Here is a 13,822-nt window from a genome sequence, read left to right as displayed (position 1 = left end):
GTGTTTTGATCATCGTTTCTGAATCATGTTGGTCACAAGTGGATTTTAGCTTCTACCATGATTAAATGAAGACACTTTCTGCAGGGAAAAAGAAATGCATTTATTAACAAAACATTTTAAAAACCACAAATGGTATGTGTGAGCAGAGATTTGTCCATTTTCTTTTAAGGAAAGATTGACTGCAGTCTGCATTGAGGCAGGGATCGGATGTTAATAGAGTTGAATATCCAGCCTTCCTGCAGGCTGCATTAAACTGTATCTGAAACAGAAGAGCTGGACACTTCAGGGAAACACACTCGTGTGTGTACGGTTAATGTGACACTCCAGTCAGCCAGGCGCTGATTAGCTTAGACTGTAAACAAGAGGAAGCAGATGGCTCCCCAACTCACATGACCTTTATTTAAACTGTGCGAAAACAAAAATAAGCAGTAATTTTTATTTTTTTAAAAAGAATGTCCTTCTTTACTAAGCTAGTAGGCATGGGCATACACTGGCTAAAATATATTGGTCTCCAGGAACTATTCGAGTAGTCTTTGATGCTTACTCACTTTATCTAAAGTCATCTTTGGCTTTCTAAATTTCTCCCATTTGACAGTAACATCTAATCTCTCAGTCATTAATGTTTTTAGGTGTGCTTCTTCTGCTGGGAAAATATATATTAAGACTGAGAAGACCATTTGATATTAATGGGTTTTGTTTGTTTTTTTAAAAGACCATCCCTACTAGTTTAGTGGTGAACAGTGATTTCCTTGAGCCAGGTGTGCCTGTTCCCCCATTCCCAGTCTATATATCACACGTTGTAGCATAACAGTGCCCTCACGGTTCTAACTGATAGTGTAAGCACATAGCTTAACATCCATAGATACTAGTAGCTTGATCTGTTATGAGGTGGTGGTGCTCACAGTAAAATGTTAACCCCAAAAAATAGCCACAGCACTTCGTCCAGCATTGGTGCCCCAGAGAGCCTGGATACAAATCAGGATTTGAAGAAAGTAATTTTTCAAAAAGCCTTCAGCTTGCACAACGCTCAACTGGGTCAAAATGCAATTCTGTGAGCACCACACACAAAAATGCTGCTCGCCCTGCCTCACTCGATTTCTGTGAGGCATCAATTTTAACATGTGTTCAAATAAAATCATAACCTTGAATGTAAGCACTTCTCACAAACAGAATCAGTGAACACAACTGAAGACAAGCCCTTTCAAATACGGGCTGAAACACACAAAGTTTAAAATCACCGAATACTGAAAAACAAAGGCATGAGTGACAAAATTCATAAAGAGGTATGTTAATTTGAGAACACTTTGCATTTTCAGTTCACATGTTACATTTTGGACAGCTTCAATAAATATAGATGTGTACATGTGAAAGATGGAAATATTGTTAGTCTGACATGTTCTCTTACAAAAGCTGATCAGCAGTAGAGAGAGATAGACCACAGGATGAAGTTTGCACAGTTCGTTCTTTTTCCATGAAGCTTGCGGAGCTCTGATATCAGATGTTTGAGTTACTGTGCATTTCTGAGGGATCATACTCTGGAGGGCACGCCGACACTTCCCGGAAAAACACGTCATCCTTCAGCATGCTCTGAAACACAGGAGCACAGAAAAGCGTTCAGTGTAGTCGATGGACAGCGTGTTCTGTGTGATCACACCGGAGCAGGTCAGCTTCTCACCGTCAGATTGTTGATTCCCTCAGAAAAGGCTCCTATCTGTCTGACGGTTCCTTCAGAGTCCTCCATCTGTGAAAAGTGACAGAATCAACTCAAATTCACTTAAAAACAAAACTAATTTATTGTGTTACAAATAAGTGTAACTGGGAAAGTGTGTACCTGTTCCAGGTGCTCAAGATTATCCTCGTAGATCTGGGCGCTAGTCTGGAAGCTGCTGTTTTTTGGCATTTCCACATTCATGGGGCACACGTACTCCTCACCGTCGTCCTGACGTTTCTTCCTCAGAGTGCCAAAACCTCCAAACGACAAGCGCCTCGGCTGAAGGAGGATAAAGGACACAATTAGCAGATGGCCAGCTCGTAACATGAGCGTTTGCTGTATTTACTACAAGCCTCATTCACCCACACATCACATTTAACATTCACACTCCAATAAATGCATCAGGGAGAACTCAGGGTTCAGCATCTTGCCCAAGTATACTTCAGGCTAGAGGAGCTGGGGATTGAGCTGGGGATTGAACTGCCGACCTTCCAAGTAGCAGACAAGCTCATTCATGTCCTGAGAAACAGCTACTTTATTTAAAAGTATTATTAGTGTTGGGAAACTCTACTGGGCTTAACGCTTTGATATTTATGGGAACAGAGCTTATTTACTTTCTCATTTAGATGCTTCTCTTTTAAAAGGTTTGCTGACCGTATGCAGGAGATTAATATAAAAGAGACTCTGGGAAAATGAAAGTACTGCTTATTTGATTTATGATCATGCTCTTAATTGCAAGTTTCACATCTTATATGAACATAAAAAAGACAAAGCATGTTATGCTTTAGGGCGTGGCTACTCTATGATTGACAAGAGGCTACTAAGTGTGGAATAGCTTCAGTTTCACCATCCATGCTTTAAATACAGCCTGCTGTCCAAAGAGGTGAAAAAACACAGAAGTTCAGATCTGTAAGAATTGAGAGGCTTTTTTTTTTGCTAGGTTTACTTTTTTACTTTTGGTTTGCCAGTTTTGGTACCGCTGATCTGTTTAGAGTCTGCAATAATGATAAGTTCCTCTCTGTAGCAGGGAGGGTTTGTTGTGAAACAGCGTGCAGTTACCTTGACCTTGGCCGTTGCTGTGAGGACAATGTAGTCTGGGTTTTCCAGACAGTCCTGTTTGAGCCGCTGCGCTTCGGAGCCAATGAGCAGGTGGAAATGGGTGGCCAGGTGGCGTCTCAGCAGGGTTTTGTTGGGAGGAATGTTGAGCAGAAGGGCGAGAGCTTCCACATTGAATCGAGGCTCCAACACCTTCAGAACAGGCAGATGAAACATCGCGGTGCAAGGTCAAAAAAATAAAAATGTATGTATGAATGACGCAGAGCAGCAGAGGGGACTTAATCATTATTATTTGTTAAAAGACAGAAGCTTAAAGTCAGAAATGTAGGCAGTTCACTGTGTGCTCTTTGCTAGTGAAGTAATAAACAGACAGCCTGACATGTAAATGATTGCAGTTGCTTTAAAGACAGTTCACCTCAATTATGTCCCTGTCGTGAAGTCTTTCCCTTTGCTTTGAGTAGTCTTGTATAGGAATTATTTTCCGATGCAGTTATGCAAAGTATATCACAAGAAAGAATCAATTCTCCTGCGATGAAATGCACAAACTAATGAGACTGAAGGCATCTAAACATTTATGACATCCCTCTCAGCTGAGCTGTAAGCGTTTCCTTTTAGTTTGTCGGTTCTTAGATACTAGAAAGAAAATAGTTCCTACATGAAACTGCTCATATTTAGGTTTGTGGGTTCTTTTCCCCAGTAACCTTTTAATAACGGCTGCCAAGTTTCTTTGAATGCATTTTCTGCACACTGAGCACCAAAGCAGGCTCCATTTAGTGTGATTATATAAAAGAAATATGCAGCACCAGTGACTTGAGGAAAAATGATCTTAGGTGGAACAGCTTATTCAAACCTGATGAAGGCACTGCTTTTTCAGCTCTTTACAGCCTCTGTTACACATTTCGTGACCTCTAATTTGCAGTTTCCACAGTTTATTCTGTCTCCTGTGTTTATTTTTGTGTATATAATGCTCACCATCAGCCCTCCGTGAACACCACTCCCCCTCAGGTTGGGGGCATATTCCGCCAGGTCCACGGAGCGGAGCCACTCCATCACTCTGTGGTTGGTCCACTGCGAGATCTCTGCTGGTGTGACGTTGCTCTGGACGACGAGGGAAAGAAATTAATAATTAAATTTTAAAAATGACGGGTTTAAAGCAAAAGAGAAGGTTGGGTTGGGACTTCTGCGTGATACCTCATCAGAGGGACGGCGTCTGAGACAGTTGGGGTCGTAAGAGTTGAGGCGGAGGACCTGGATGGCCCTCTTGATGCTGAGGTGATGGAGAACACTGCCAACCTTCAGAGACAGCAGGTCCTCCTGGGATAACAACAAAGAGTTACCACCTACACACGTCACCTGTCGAATGACTTATTCACACAAAAATCAGAAAGAATATTAAAGAACAGCTATTTTTGAACTTTCTAATAAAGAGTAAATCTAAAAGCTCTGACGGAGCTCACCACTGTCATGTAGTGCAGCGTGCGTCCATCAATTCGAGCCTCATCAAAGTGACTTTTGTACTGCGGGAGACCGATGTCATCCAGCCATCCTGAAAACAAACAGCCTGTTTGAATCAAAGCTAATGGAGATGATACGTGCAGGCCGTGAGACGACGACACTCACTCGTCACCCAGTTGTGGTCTAGTTTGCCCTTCAGATCTTCTTCTTCTGATCCGACAGCCTGCAGGGCCAGCTGCAGCTTCTTCCTGTGCAGAGGGTGCTTCACGCCCAGCTCCTGAAACATAGTGTGACGTTTATTCTGCCTGTTTTAGTAGAAACTTAGCAAATCGTGTAATTCACATGAAGTGGCATAATTAGACTTGTTTCTTCATTTATTCTTTAAAATATATATATAGGTTTATAAGCACTAAAAGTATAAAGATAAAAAAAGAAGATATGAAGATGTATACATCAGAGGTGTGGACTCGAGTCACATGACTTGGACTCGAGTCAGACTCGAGTCATTAATTTTATGCCTTTAGACTTGACTTGAAAAAATGTTCTAAGACTTGTGACTTGACTTGGACTTTTACACCAATGACTTGGGACTTGAATTGGACTTGAACCGGTTTACTTGAAAAGACTTGATATTTCACCCCAAATATAAAATTTAACATACATATTATATAGAGATTGAAAATGTGACGTCATTCAGGGGTAAAACCGCAAAGGATTCTGGGAACTCGTGGCAAGAAGTACTAGCGCACACAGGCTTTCAATTGAAATCAGTCACACAGCGATAAAAAGAAACACAAAAATGGCAAGAAGCTGTTGTATTATTAACTGCAATAGCCGGTCACATGACAGCCACGGGAAGCCGACGGGTAAAGAAATCGGTTGTTATCGGATTACGTCGTTGAAGAGAAATTGTTCGAGCCATGTTTCCGAAGTAACAAAGAGGCGACGGATGGCCTGGATCGCAGCCATTCAAAGACCAAATATAACGTCCCAGAACACTCCAGCTCACATGTTAGTCTGCTCCAAGCATTTACACGAAGGTCAGTCTTCTGTTGTAGTTAATGCGTCATTTTCATAACATAATTGGTGATATAGGTTACAAGCAAGTCTGGCGCTGAACAGAAATTGTCGCGCTATGCTCCTTTGTTTATTGTGTTTATTGTGCATAAATAGTGAATTGTCCTGACACAATATTGTGTTTCGCTTCTGTTATTATGGTACATTGACAAAAACATACTTTTATTCACAGGATAAAACAGTTGTTTTGTATCACTAATTGCCCAGTACGATTACAGCATACAGTATTATTGTCACTGCTACATTTCTGTAACGCGTACCAGAAATTATTTCCACTACTAATTAATTACCGTTGAGCTCAAAGGTCCTATTAATAAACGGTTAACGAATGTGTATTTATGACGACGATTTGTGAGACTGGTAAACTTGTGATATGTACGATGGTCTTTCGTTCTACACGGTGCATTTCAAGGTCCTGCACCCATCCGGCGGTAAACTGTACCTGGGCATGTTGCAGTGACCTGAAGTTACTAAACTTCATGAGTGTATGCACTCACTCCAAGAACCGTATAATTATAAATATGCATATAAATATGCTACGATGAGATAGCTGACTTCATCTAACTAGCAAATGTTTTCCAGGCTACGTTGGTGATGCAGTTTTTTTTTAATGTGTATGATATTTTTGTCATGCGATTTTAAAGCCGGTCCTACAAGCGCATCCAAGAATAACATGCAGCTTATCTCAGAACTGTCGGTGAAAATTATTCTTGGAGCTAGGTTTAATTGAGCTGCATTTTAAAGAGGTGCAATTTCACAATTTGTGTATATTTTCCAAGTTCACTATTTTGTCATGTGTTGAGAAAAACACAGAGTTAAAAATTACATGGTCTAATATTTACATTTAGCATAACTGCAACATTCTTTTTTCGTTGTTTTCTTTTTTTTTTTTTTTAAAGACTCGAAAGGACTTGAAATTCAAAATTTCAGACTTGTGACTTTACTCGAACTTTTACACCAGTGACTTGAGACTCGACTCTGACTTGCCTGACATTACTTGAGACTTGACTTGAGGATAAAGACTTGAGACTTACTTGAGACTTGCAAAACAATGACTTGGTCCCACCTCTGGTATACATAGACAACATGTTTCTACTGCTGTCACCGTTACCTTCTCTAAGTCATGGTGTGATGCTTGCAGTAATGTTTGTCCTGATTTGATCCAGCTCTGACCCTGCGCGACATAAAACCCGAGGCCCTGCTCATGAAGCCACGCACAAACTTCCTCTTTGCTCCACCGTGAGAAAGGAAGATCAACAGCACTGAGAGGAGAGAGGACGAACATCAGTAAACAGCATTCTTAAAACCCTCAAATGGGAAAAACACTTTGTAGTTTTGCCCTTATATGCAGCAGTTAATAATTAATACAATAAGATGTTCTAAAATGGTTTTTGAACGCCTACATTTGTTTGGTGTCGCGTGACCAGCCGAGTCTGGGGCCGGCTGTAGCTCTGACTCCACCCCTTCTGAACTCCATCTCGGCTGCATCGTCAAGGTTGAAGGAGGTAGAGTGGCTCCTCTTTAACCTGCATCGCAATTACGTTAGAAATGATCAAAGATACATTTCCTCCAGCTCAAACACCGACGACGCGTCGCTGAGTCTTACCTGCCAAAGAATCTCTTGAACCCTTTGGACTTCTTTTTGGTTTCGGGCGAGGACGTTGGAGGCGATTTATCGTGGGATTTCCGTGGAGGAGCACCGGCCAAGTCGAGGTGCTCTGTGCCTTTGTGCGCCGTCTCAGCTGTGAAAGTCAATTACACATGTGAGACTATACAAGCTGGAGCAAGCATGGATGACCCACCACCATGAGCACAGAGATTCCAGAGATCTCTGGATTCAAACAGGACGAAATCAACACAAACTGGAGAAGCATCACACATGCAAACATCTACTCATTTACAAAGTAGTAATGCAAAAGAAATGTAACCTGGAAAAACACTAAAAACGGCATAATTGCAGATGGTTTAATGTCGTGGATAAAAGACAACTGGATATTTTTGTGATAACTTTGATAGAAACACGTCAGAGTAAGCTGCAAGCAAATGGTTGAGAGAAGAAAAAAAGAAATCCCAATAAAGAATAGCCTTTAGTGGTTTCCAACTTTTCTTGCAACTCAGTCTGGTTTTATCTCTTCAGATCTTTGAGATATAAATATTGAAACAGTGAAAGAGAAAACAATTATATTTATAAACTCATAAACATAAGATGTCATGAACAACAGCAACAAAAAAGTTGGGAAACACTCATTTTTCAGGAGAGTGTTTCTATGAAAGACCAGCATGACAAGGATTCATGTAAGATAAATGTTTACATTGTCGTGTCAGTGCTGGCTTCAGTGCATCCAGCTGTCTCACCCACAGCTGCCATGCTGCAGGCCAAAAAGCCACTCTGCTTCACTGTACCTAACACAGGTGCACTGGCACTCCGGTTGCGATCTTCACAATTTACAGAGCCATGAAGGAAACATGAACATAAGTAATAAAATAAAAACACACACATAAACAAATACAGGGGAAAAAAAATCAAATGCCTTCTACAAGATGGCAAAGCTCACCGAGGTTCGGGGCGCTGCCCGTCTGCTTGCCTCCACGTAGTTTGAAGAAGCCCCGGCCAAATGAAGCGCGGGCTTTCTTGGTACCAAAATTCCCCTCGCTTGTGGCGTTTCCTTTAGTTGGAGAAGAAGAACTACGTCCTGTTTTATTTAGGCCCTATGAGAAGGGAAAAAAAACATGTAGAGACAGAAGCATTAAAGCACAAATCACAGGAAAAAAGCACCACTAGGTGTCAGAGGAGGACAAGCTTACACAGAGGACCCTGTGACTGGTCCTAATCATTCATAACAAGGAGGATCTACTCTACTACTTAGTACAAAATGTTAAAAAAAAAAGAAATAGTAATGAGTATTTTTGATATAACAATAGAATATATTATTATAGAAATAATAAGTATAACAGTATAATCAGCCAGAGCACATCAGAGATAGCCTTGTCTTACTTGATCAGTGCTGCTGGTTCCAGCTGAGCTGCTTGGTTCTGGGATGTCTAAGGTACTGAAATCACAACAATGAGAATTCAGGCCTCAAGCACAGGCTAAAAAAAATGGTTTAATAATCTAGAAATGTTCTTAACATCAAGTAGAAGTAATATTACATAATTAAAATTAAAGTGTTAAAAAAAAAAATCAACCAAAAGAAAGGAAAAAATGAAATTTGTGCAGTACAATGCATTAAATTACTATTCTGCTAACCAGCAATTAGCAGCAATTGTTTCACAGAGTCATTTAAATGCGATGTACCTAAAAATTGTTCTGCTTAAAGCCTTTGCTCACTCAAAGTACACCCACACAGGCGTTTTCACATCGGTCCCTTGATTAGACCTTTTATGTCGGCACAAATCTTCAACTCTACTCAGTCCTGTTGTTAATGCTGTGCAGTACAAATTTCACCTTTATTCTTGTTACTGGTAGGGAAACCTGTGTAGCCTCAGATTCCCAACACAGCCATAATAACCTTTACTAACCTCAAAAGTCTAATCACACCGAGGTCTAACGCAGGGATGAAAGAAATTAACTCAAACGACTGAATAATTTCAGCGACAACAGCAAACACTTAACTTTTACACTTTGATGCTGCGTCCCTAAAAGCAAACAGCATCGCCAACACACCACCTTTAGACAATCTAAATTTATTCAAGCTGATGTTTCGCTGATTAGAGAAAGGTTAAAGTTCCCAGACATCACCTAGAAGTAGACTGATATTTGTGCACAAAATGTAAATTACTTCATTTGACCCGTGAAACTAAATAAAGCAGAAAAAGAACGATGTCTTTTAATTACAGCAATCACATGTGGAAGCTTGAGTTTTACCTTCCGGCTGCCTGAAGCTGTCGCTCTCTGTCCAGTTCGTTCATTTCAGAGAGCACCGCTATGCATGGAACAGACTGAGACAACAGATAAAAGCATAATGAAGCAAAAACACTTTCCTAAAGCAGAGCATGCACCGACATCAACAAACAGAACAGCAAGAACCAAAGCTCTGAATTCCTGGCAGAAACAATTTCAGAGTGGGAGGCCAAAACTGAGTTTTTATAAAGGAAGTCCACAGTCTGGGGTTCATCCTGTGTCAGAACTGTTTTGATAGAGGTTGTGTTTACCTCGCCCAAGCCCCTTCCTGCCTCCCCCTCCAACTCCACAGTGACCTGATCAACCTCCATGGCTGCAGAGACCGAGGGATCATCTGGGATATCGTGGTAGTCATCTTCATTCAGCTTCTCTGAGAGAGCAGTGAGGGCAGTCAGCGGGGACACCATAAAGCACAAACCCACCAACATCAGTCTTACCTTTTCAAAGTTCATTGGCAGTGTTAAAAGCATTCCAACATTGTGGATAAAAGTACAAGAAAACAGGGCTTTTGACAGTCAAACGGGCAGTTTTGGGGTGTATTTTGCACTTGAGTTACACATACTTTGACAGTGAGAGAAAATGTATTTTTAACGGCAACACAAAGTCCTGCAGCTCTATGAAAATAATCATGGATAGAAACCGAAAGGAAGCTTTGTGAAGTACACCAGAGTTTTTTAGCAATTATTATTCAAAAGAGAAGATGCCTTTTTCTATCGCCAGCAGGTTTTGGGGGTCAAAAACTGTCTCTCTTAGAATGGAGAATTAGGTGTTTTACATGTTTATTTTGAACACTTTAAGAACCAAAAGGAGCTAAAAATATGTTTTAAATCCAGCTTTGACTCAGTGCAGAAGTAGTTTTAACAACAAAACTGTAAATATCAATGTGAGTAAATTTGAAATTTACGAGGTTAGATTTTCTGACCTCTGACCAGCTCCTGCACCTTTTTGCACTTTTTAAGGGACTCCTCCAGCTCTTTAATCCTTCGTTCCTGGAGACAGACACACATTATGTCATTGCAATGATGACTCGAAGTGAGTTAAAGCTGCTGCTGACGCACTGCACACTACCTTCTCATCGTTCTCTGACGTCAGCGACTCTAAAACCCTCTTCATCTTCAACATTTCAGTATCTGGAGAAAGGAGAAGAAAAAAGATGCTTTATACTTGTGAACATTTAAACATCAGCTCCTGCGGGCTCTGAAAGCAGCCAACAGAAACCAGAAATAACGAAGCCACTGGGGCACAGCGTACTGGTCAGAAGGGCTCTTGTTTCAGCTTGCAATGATCTCTTGATTTAGTTATCGCTACAGATTAACACAGGGTCTGTGTCTGTTTTTTCAAGCAACACCACACAATTAAATGTGCCCCCCCCCCAGCCACTTGATAACGTAATCCAAACCTAATGAACTCCTAAAAAATGTGCACAGGCTGATATGTTGTATAATTTCTTGCATTCTTCACCACCAGCAGCCACACCAGCGTAGTGCGGCTGCTGACCCACAGACATAAAGAACAGCAAAACAGGCAGATCTAGCAGCTGAAGAGCAGGATTATTCCCTCGGGCGAGGTTGTGTCAGATTTGGTTTGGAGGGCAAATGTTGGGCTGGCCAGAGGCACCACTTAAAATTACAGTATGTGAGACTTCTAGCCTGTGCTGGGCAAACAAACAATTTAAAACACCATTAATAACTTTTTAGGGTGAAACTCTGGCGTCTTCACTGTTTGTCCTACTGTTCTGAAGAGTTCAAGCTCTGTGTGTGAGCATCATTTACTCCACTTAAATGTCTCAACTTAAGAAAAGCCTGTTGCTCATCAAATCACCTTCGCCTCGAATCTTGTGCCAGCGAAGTCAGCAGCATGCACATTTACTCTCTGCAAGTTTCCCAATTGCACGTTAACCGAGTTCCTCATTTATTGTTCTAGTCTGCTTCATTTCTAACTTCTGATGGATTTGTTGTGCCTCTATGCTGAGATGGCTGAAGACAAAACAAAAGCCTTCCTGTCTTTAGATTTTACTGCACAGAACATGTTTACAGGCAGGCCAGCATGACAGAAGCACAACATTCCTCCATCAGAGTGGATAAGATAAGGTCAATTGTGGGGGTGGAAGGAGTAAGATAGTGATGTGTTTGGTATGGATCATACAGACGGACAGATAGGGAGTTAAAAAACTAAAATCAGGTTCAAATTACCTCAGACTGTCTGTGAAATGTAAGATACTTAAAAAAAGAAGAAATGGAGAAATCCAGACAAAAGCTGTGTGATATTTGTCTGGTAAGGCTTCTGAAGGTGGATATAGTGTTGCTGGAATGGAAAATGTCTATTTTTCTAATCCTCAAGCCAATTTTGGAACTGAAGTGCATGAAATAGAACATGACAGTTATTAAAAACAGCTCCCACCTCTTTCTGCCCCCTCAGCTCTGTTGTGGCTCTCCACCTTCAGTCTGCCCTCATCCTTCAACTTCTGCAGCTCCAACTCTCGCTCCTCCAGCTGCCTCTGCAGAAGCTGCAGCTCCTCCTATAATGAGGGTTGACAAAGCCATAATTTATCTGCAGCATTTAATACTAGGAAGCAGAGAAAAGCATCTAATGCATTAAACAATCTGGAAAGAAAGGTATGCTTAAGTTAAATTATCAGAGGCACAGCAACTTTAGGGTGACTCTTAAGCAACAAATTGTTTCAAAAATGATGCCTGAGAGCTGCATGCAATTAAAATGTGATTTAGCTTGCTATAGAGTTATTAGGAGTGCATTCACTTTGATTAACAGGTGGGTGCCACTGGCTGTCTGCATAACATCGCTTCCAACAATACGAATCGCTGCTAGATTGGTTAGCAAGATTACTGTCTAACTAGTCTTTAGAAAATATAGCGCCTCTGCATTGGTCCTGTGCACACCCTACAGATAGCTTCACAGATCATCGTCTACATGCTGTATCCGTTTCCCATCACCAGGGGGCAGTGTCACAAATACATAATCCATGGCCTACTCTTGCTTGTGCTACTGTTGGTCTTGCCAGCCACAAAGAAAAGAAAAGCTATAACATACGAGGAGCTGTAGAAGAAGAATGTTAAACAAGTAAAGTTTTCTCTGCAGCCACTTTATTCTGTATGCTTTTTTACCTTAGCGGGAGACTGTTTTAAGGTTGTCCCGTTTGTGGTGAACTGCGCTGTGACTTACCATATACAGCAGTGGTCCCCAACCCCCGTGAGTCGTTTGGTACCGGGCCACGAGAGTTGAGGCTCAGGTGTGAAATGTATAGTTTTCAGGGTTTTTAATCGGTTTTCAGCGTTATTTTGTTATCGTTTACTCGGTTTTCCTGGGTCTTTTCACGTGTGTTATGAATAAACCTTTTTTTCCCCCGTACCGGTACTAGTTTTATTTTGTTGTATTTATCCGTGACACCTTAAAGGCCGGTCCATGAAAACATTGTCGGGCATAAACCGGTCCGTGGCGCAAAAAAGGTTGGGGACCGCTGATATACAGCATCATCCACATGAAGCTACATACTACTGGGTTATTTGAGGATTGCACAAAGCGTGTGTAGATAGTTTGCAAATCTCGTTGCGCAGGCAAATAACTCTGCAGAGACAACGACTGCACCAGAAATTTGCATTTAGCCGATTACCTTAAACCTAATGTTCTTATCCAAGTGGGCTCCCATCTGGCTTCCAAAAACAAGGTCAGTCAGGTTGCTGACCTTGGTCTTCAAAAACTGTAGCTTACTGACCCGTTGAGTGAGGTCAAAGCGGCAAGTCCACCCTTTATCTACAGTCTATGTATAGACTAGACTAAAGTACTAATGAAGCCCCTTGAAAATACGTGTACAAATTAATGTCATATGACTTGAGACCGTCTTGTTTTTCAACTATTGCCTCTATCAGATGAATATTTACATAAGTTCAATGATTTGAAAAACGACAACTAAATACCTGCAAAATAAATGAAACTCTGACGTTTCTCCATAGAAACGTGTCCAAATTCACATGCTCAGGTAAACTAAATGTTATATGTAGAATAAGTGGAGAGCTGCGTTACCAAAACACTGCAAACACACTGTGGCACAAGTGATGTGATTCAGCGCAAACTCAAGCTAATCAACAAATTGCATAACAGTCAGCATGCAGACTAGTATCTCACACAAAAACTACTAATTAAAAACTCAACTACTTTAATATAGAAAATTTACAAGATGTGCAGATTTATAAATGGAGAAATACCACCCTCCTACTCAAAAGAAAAAAAAAACAAAACAAAAAACAACACTTGCTGATTAGCAATGCTTCGGTCAACATTATTTTGCTCTACAGGTGTAGAGAACAAAAAGTTCCATCCATCCATCCATCCATTCGCTTCCGCTTATCCTTTTTCAGGGTCGCGGGGGGCGCTGGAGCCTATCCCAGCTGTCATAGGGCGAGAGGCGGGGTACACCCGGGACAGGTCGCCAGTCTGTCGCAGGGCCAACATACAGGGACAGACAACCATTCGCACTCACTTCCATTCACACATTCACACCTAGTGACAATTTGGGTTATCCAATTAACCTATCCCAGTGGGGATAGAACAAAAAGTTAATACAGGATTTTAGTACTGGTGGGAGCACTTACAGCAAGTGTGGTGAA

The 13,822-nt window shown here is 41.2% G+C and overlaps 1 protein-coding gene across 2 annotated transcripts in view; it reads right to left on the bottom strand.

The window, feature by feature from the left end:
- Nucleotides 1-75: 75 nt before the first annotated feature.
- The window catches only part of ppfibp1a (PPFIA binding protein 1a), a 31,431-nt gene continuing 17,684 nt past the window's right edge, over nt 76-13,822 (bottom strand). For both annotated transcript variants that reach the window (XM_004548434.3, XM_076876176.1), the window contains exons 8-25: nt 11,601-11,718; nt 10,269-10,330; nt 10,123-10,189; nt 9,452-9,570; nt 9,165-9,238; nt 8,295-8,349; nt 7,855-8,008; nt 6,906-7,041; nt 6,703-6,825; nt 6,411-6,561; nt 4,388-4,499; nt 4,225-4,313; nt 3,959-4,081; nt 3,740-3,865; nt 2,771-2,959; nt 1,832-1,990; nt 1,676-1,741; nt 76-1,587 (exon numbers count right to left, since the gene is read on the bottom strand). In XM_004548434.3, the coding sequence (XP_004548491.1) occupies nt 1,495-1,587; nt 1,676-1,741; nt 1,832-1,990; nt 2,771-2,959; nt 3,740-3,865; nt 3,959-4,081; nt 4,225-4,313; nt 4,388-4,499; nt 6,411-6,561; nt 6,703-6,825; nt 6,906-7,041; nt 7,855-8,008; nt 8,295-8,349; nt 9,165-9,238; nt 9,452-9,570; nt 10,123-10,189; nt 10,269-10,330; nt 11,601-11,718 (2,016 nt within the window). In that variant the 3' untranslated portion in view covers nt 76-1,494. The remainder of the gene's footprint in view (nt 1,588-1,675; nt 1,742-1,831; nt 1,991-2,770; nt 2,960-3,739; nt 3,866-3,958; nt 4,082-4,224; nt 4,314-4,387; nt 4,500-6,410; nt 6,562-6,702; nt 6,826-6,905; nt 7,042-7,854; nt 8,009-8,294; nt 8,350-9,164; nt 9,239-9,451; nt 9,571-10,122; nt 10,190-10,268; nt 10,331-11,600; nt 11,719-13,822) is intronic.

Source organism: Maylandia zebra, linkage group LG17 (assembly GCF_041146795.1).
Source record: "Maylandia zebra isolate NMK-2024a linkage group LG17, Mzebra_GT3a, whole genome shotgun sequence".
Lineage (NCBI taxonomy): Eukaryota > Metazoa > Chordata > Actinopteri > Cichliformes > Cichlidae > Maylandia > Maylandia zebra.
This window is presented reverse-complemented; position numbering and strand designations above follow the sequence as displayed.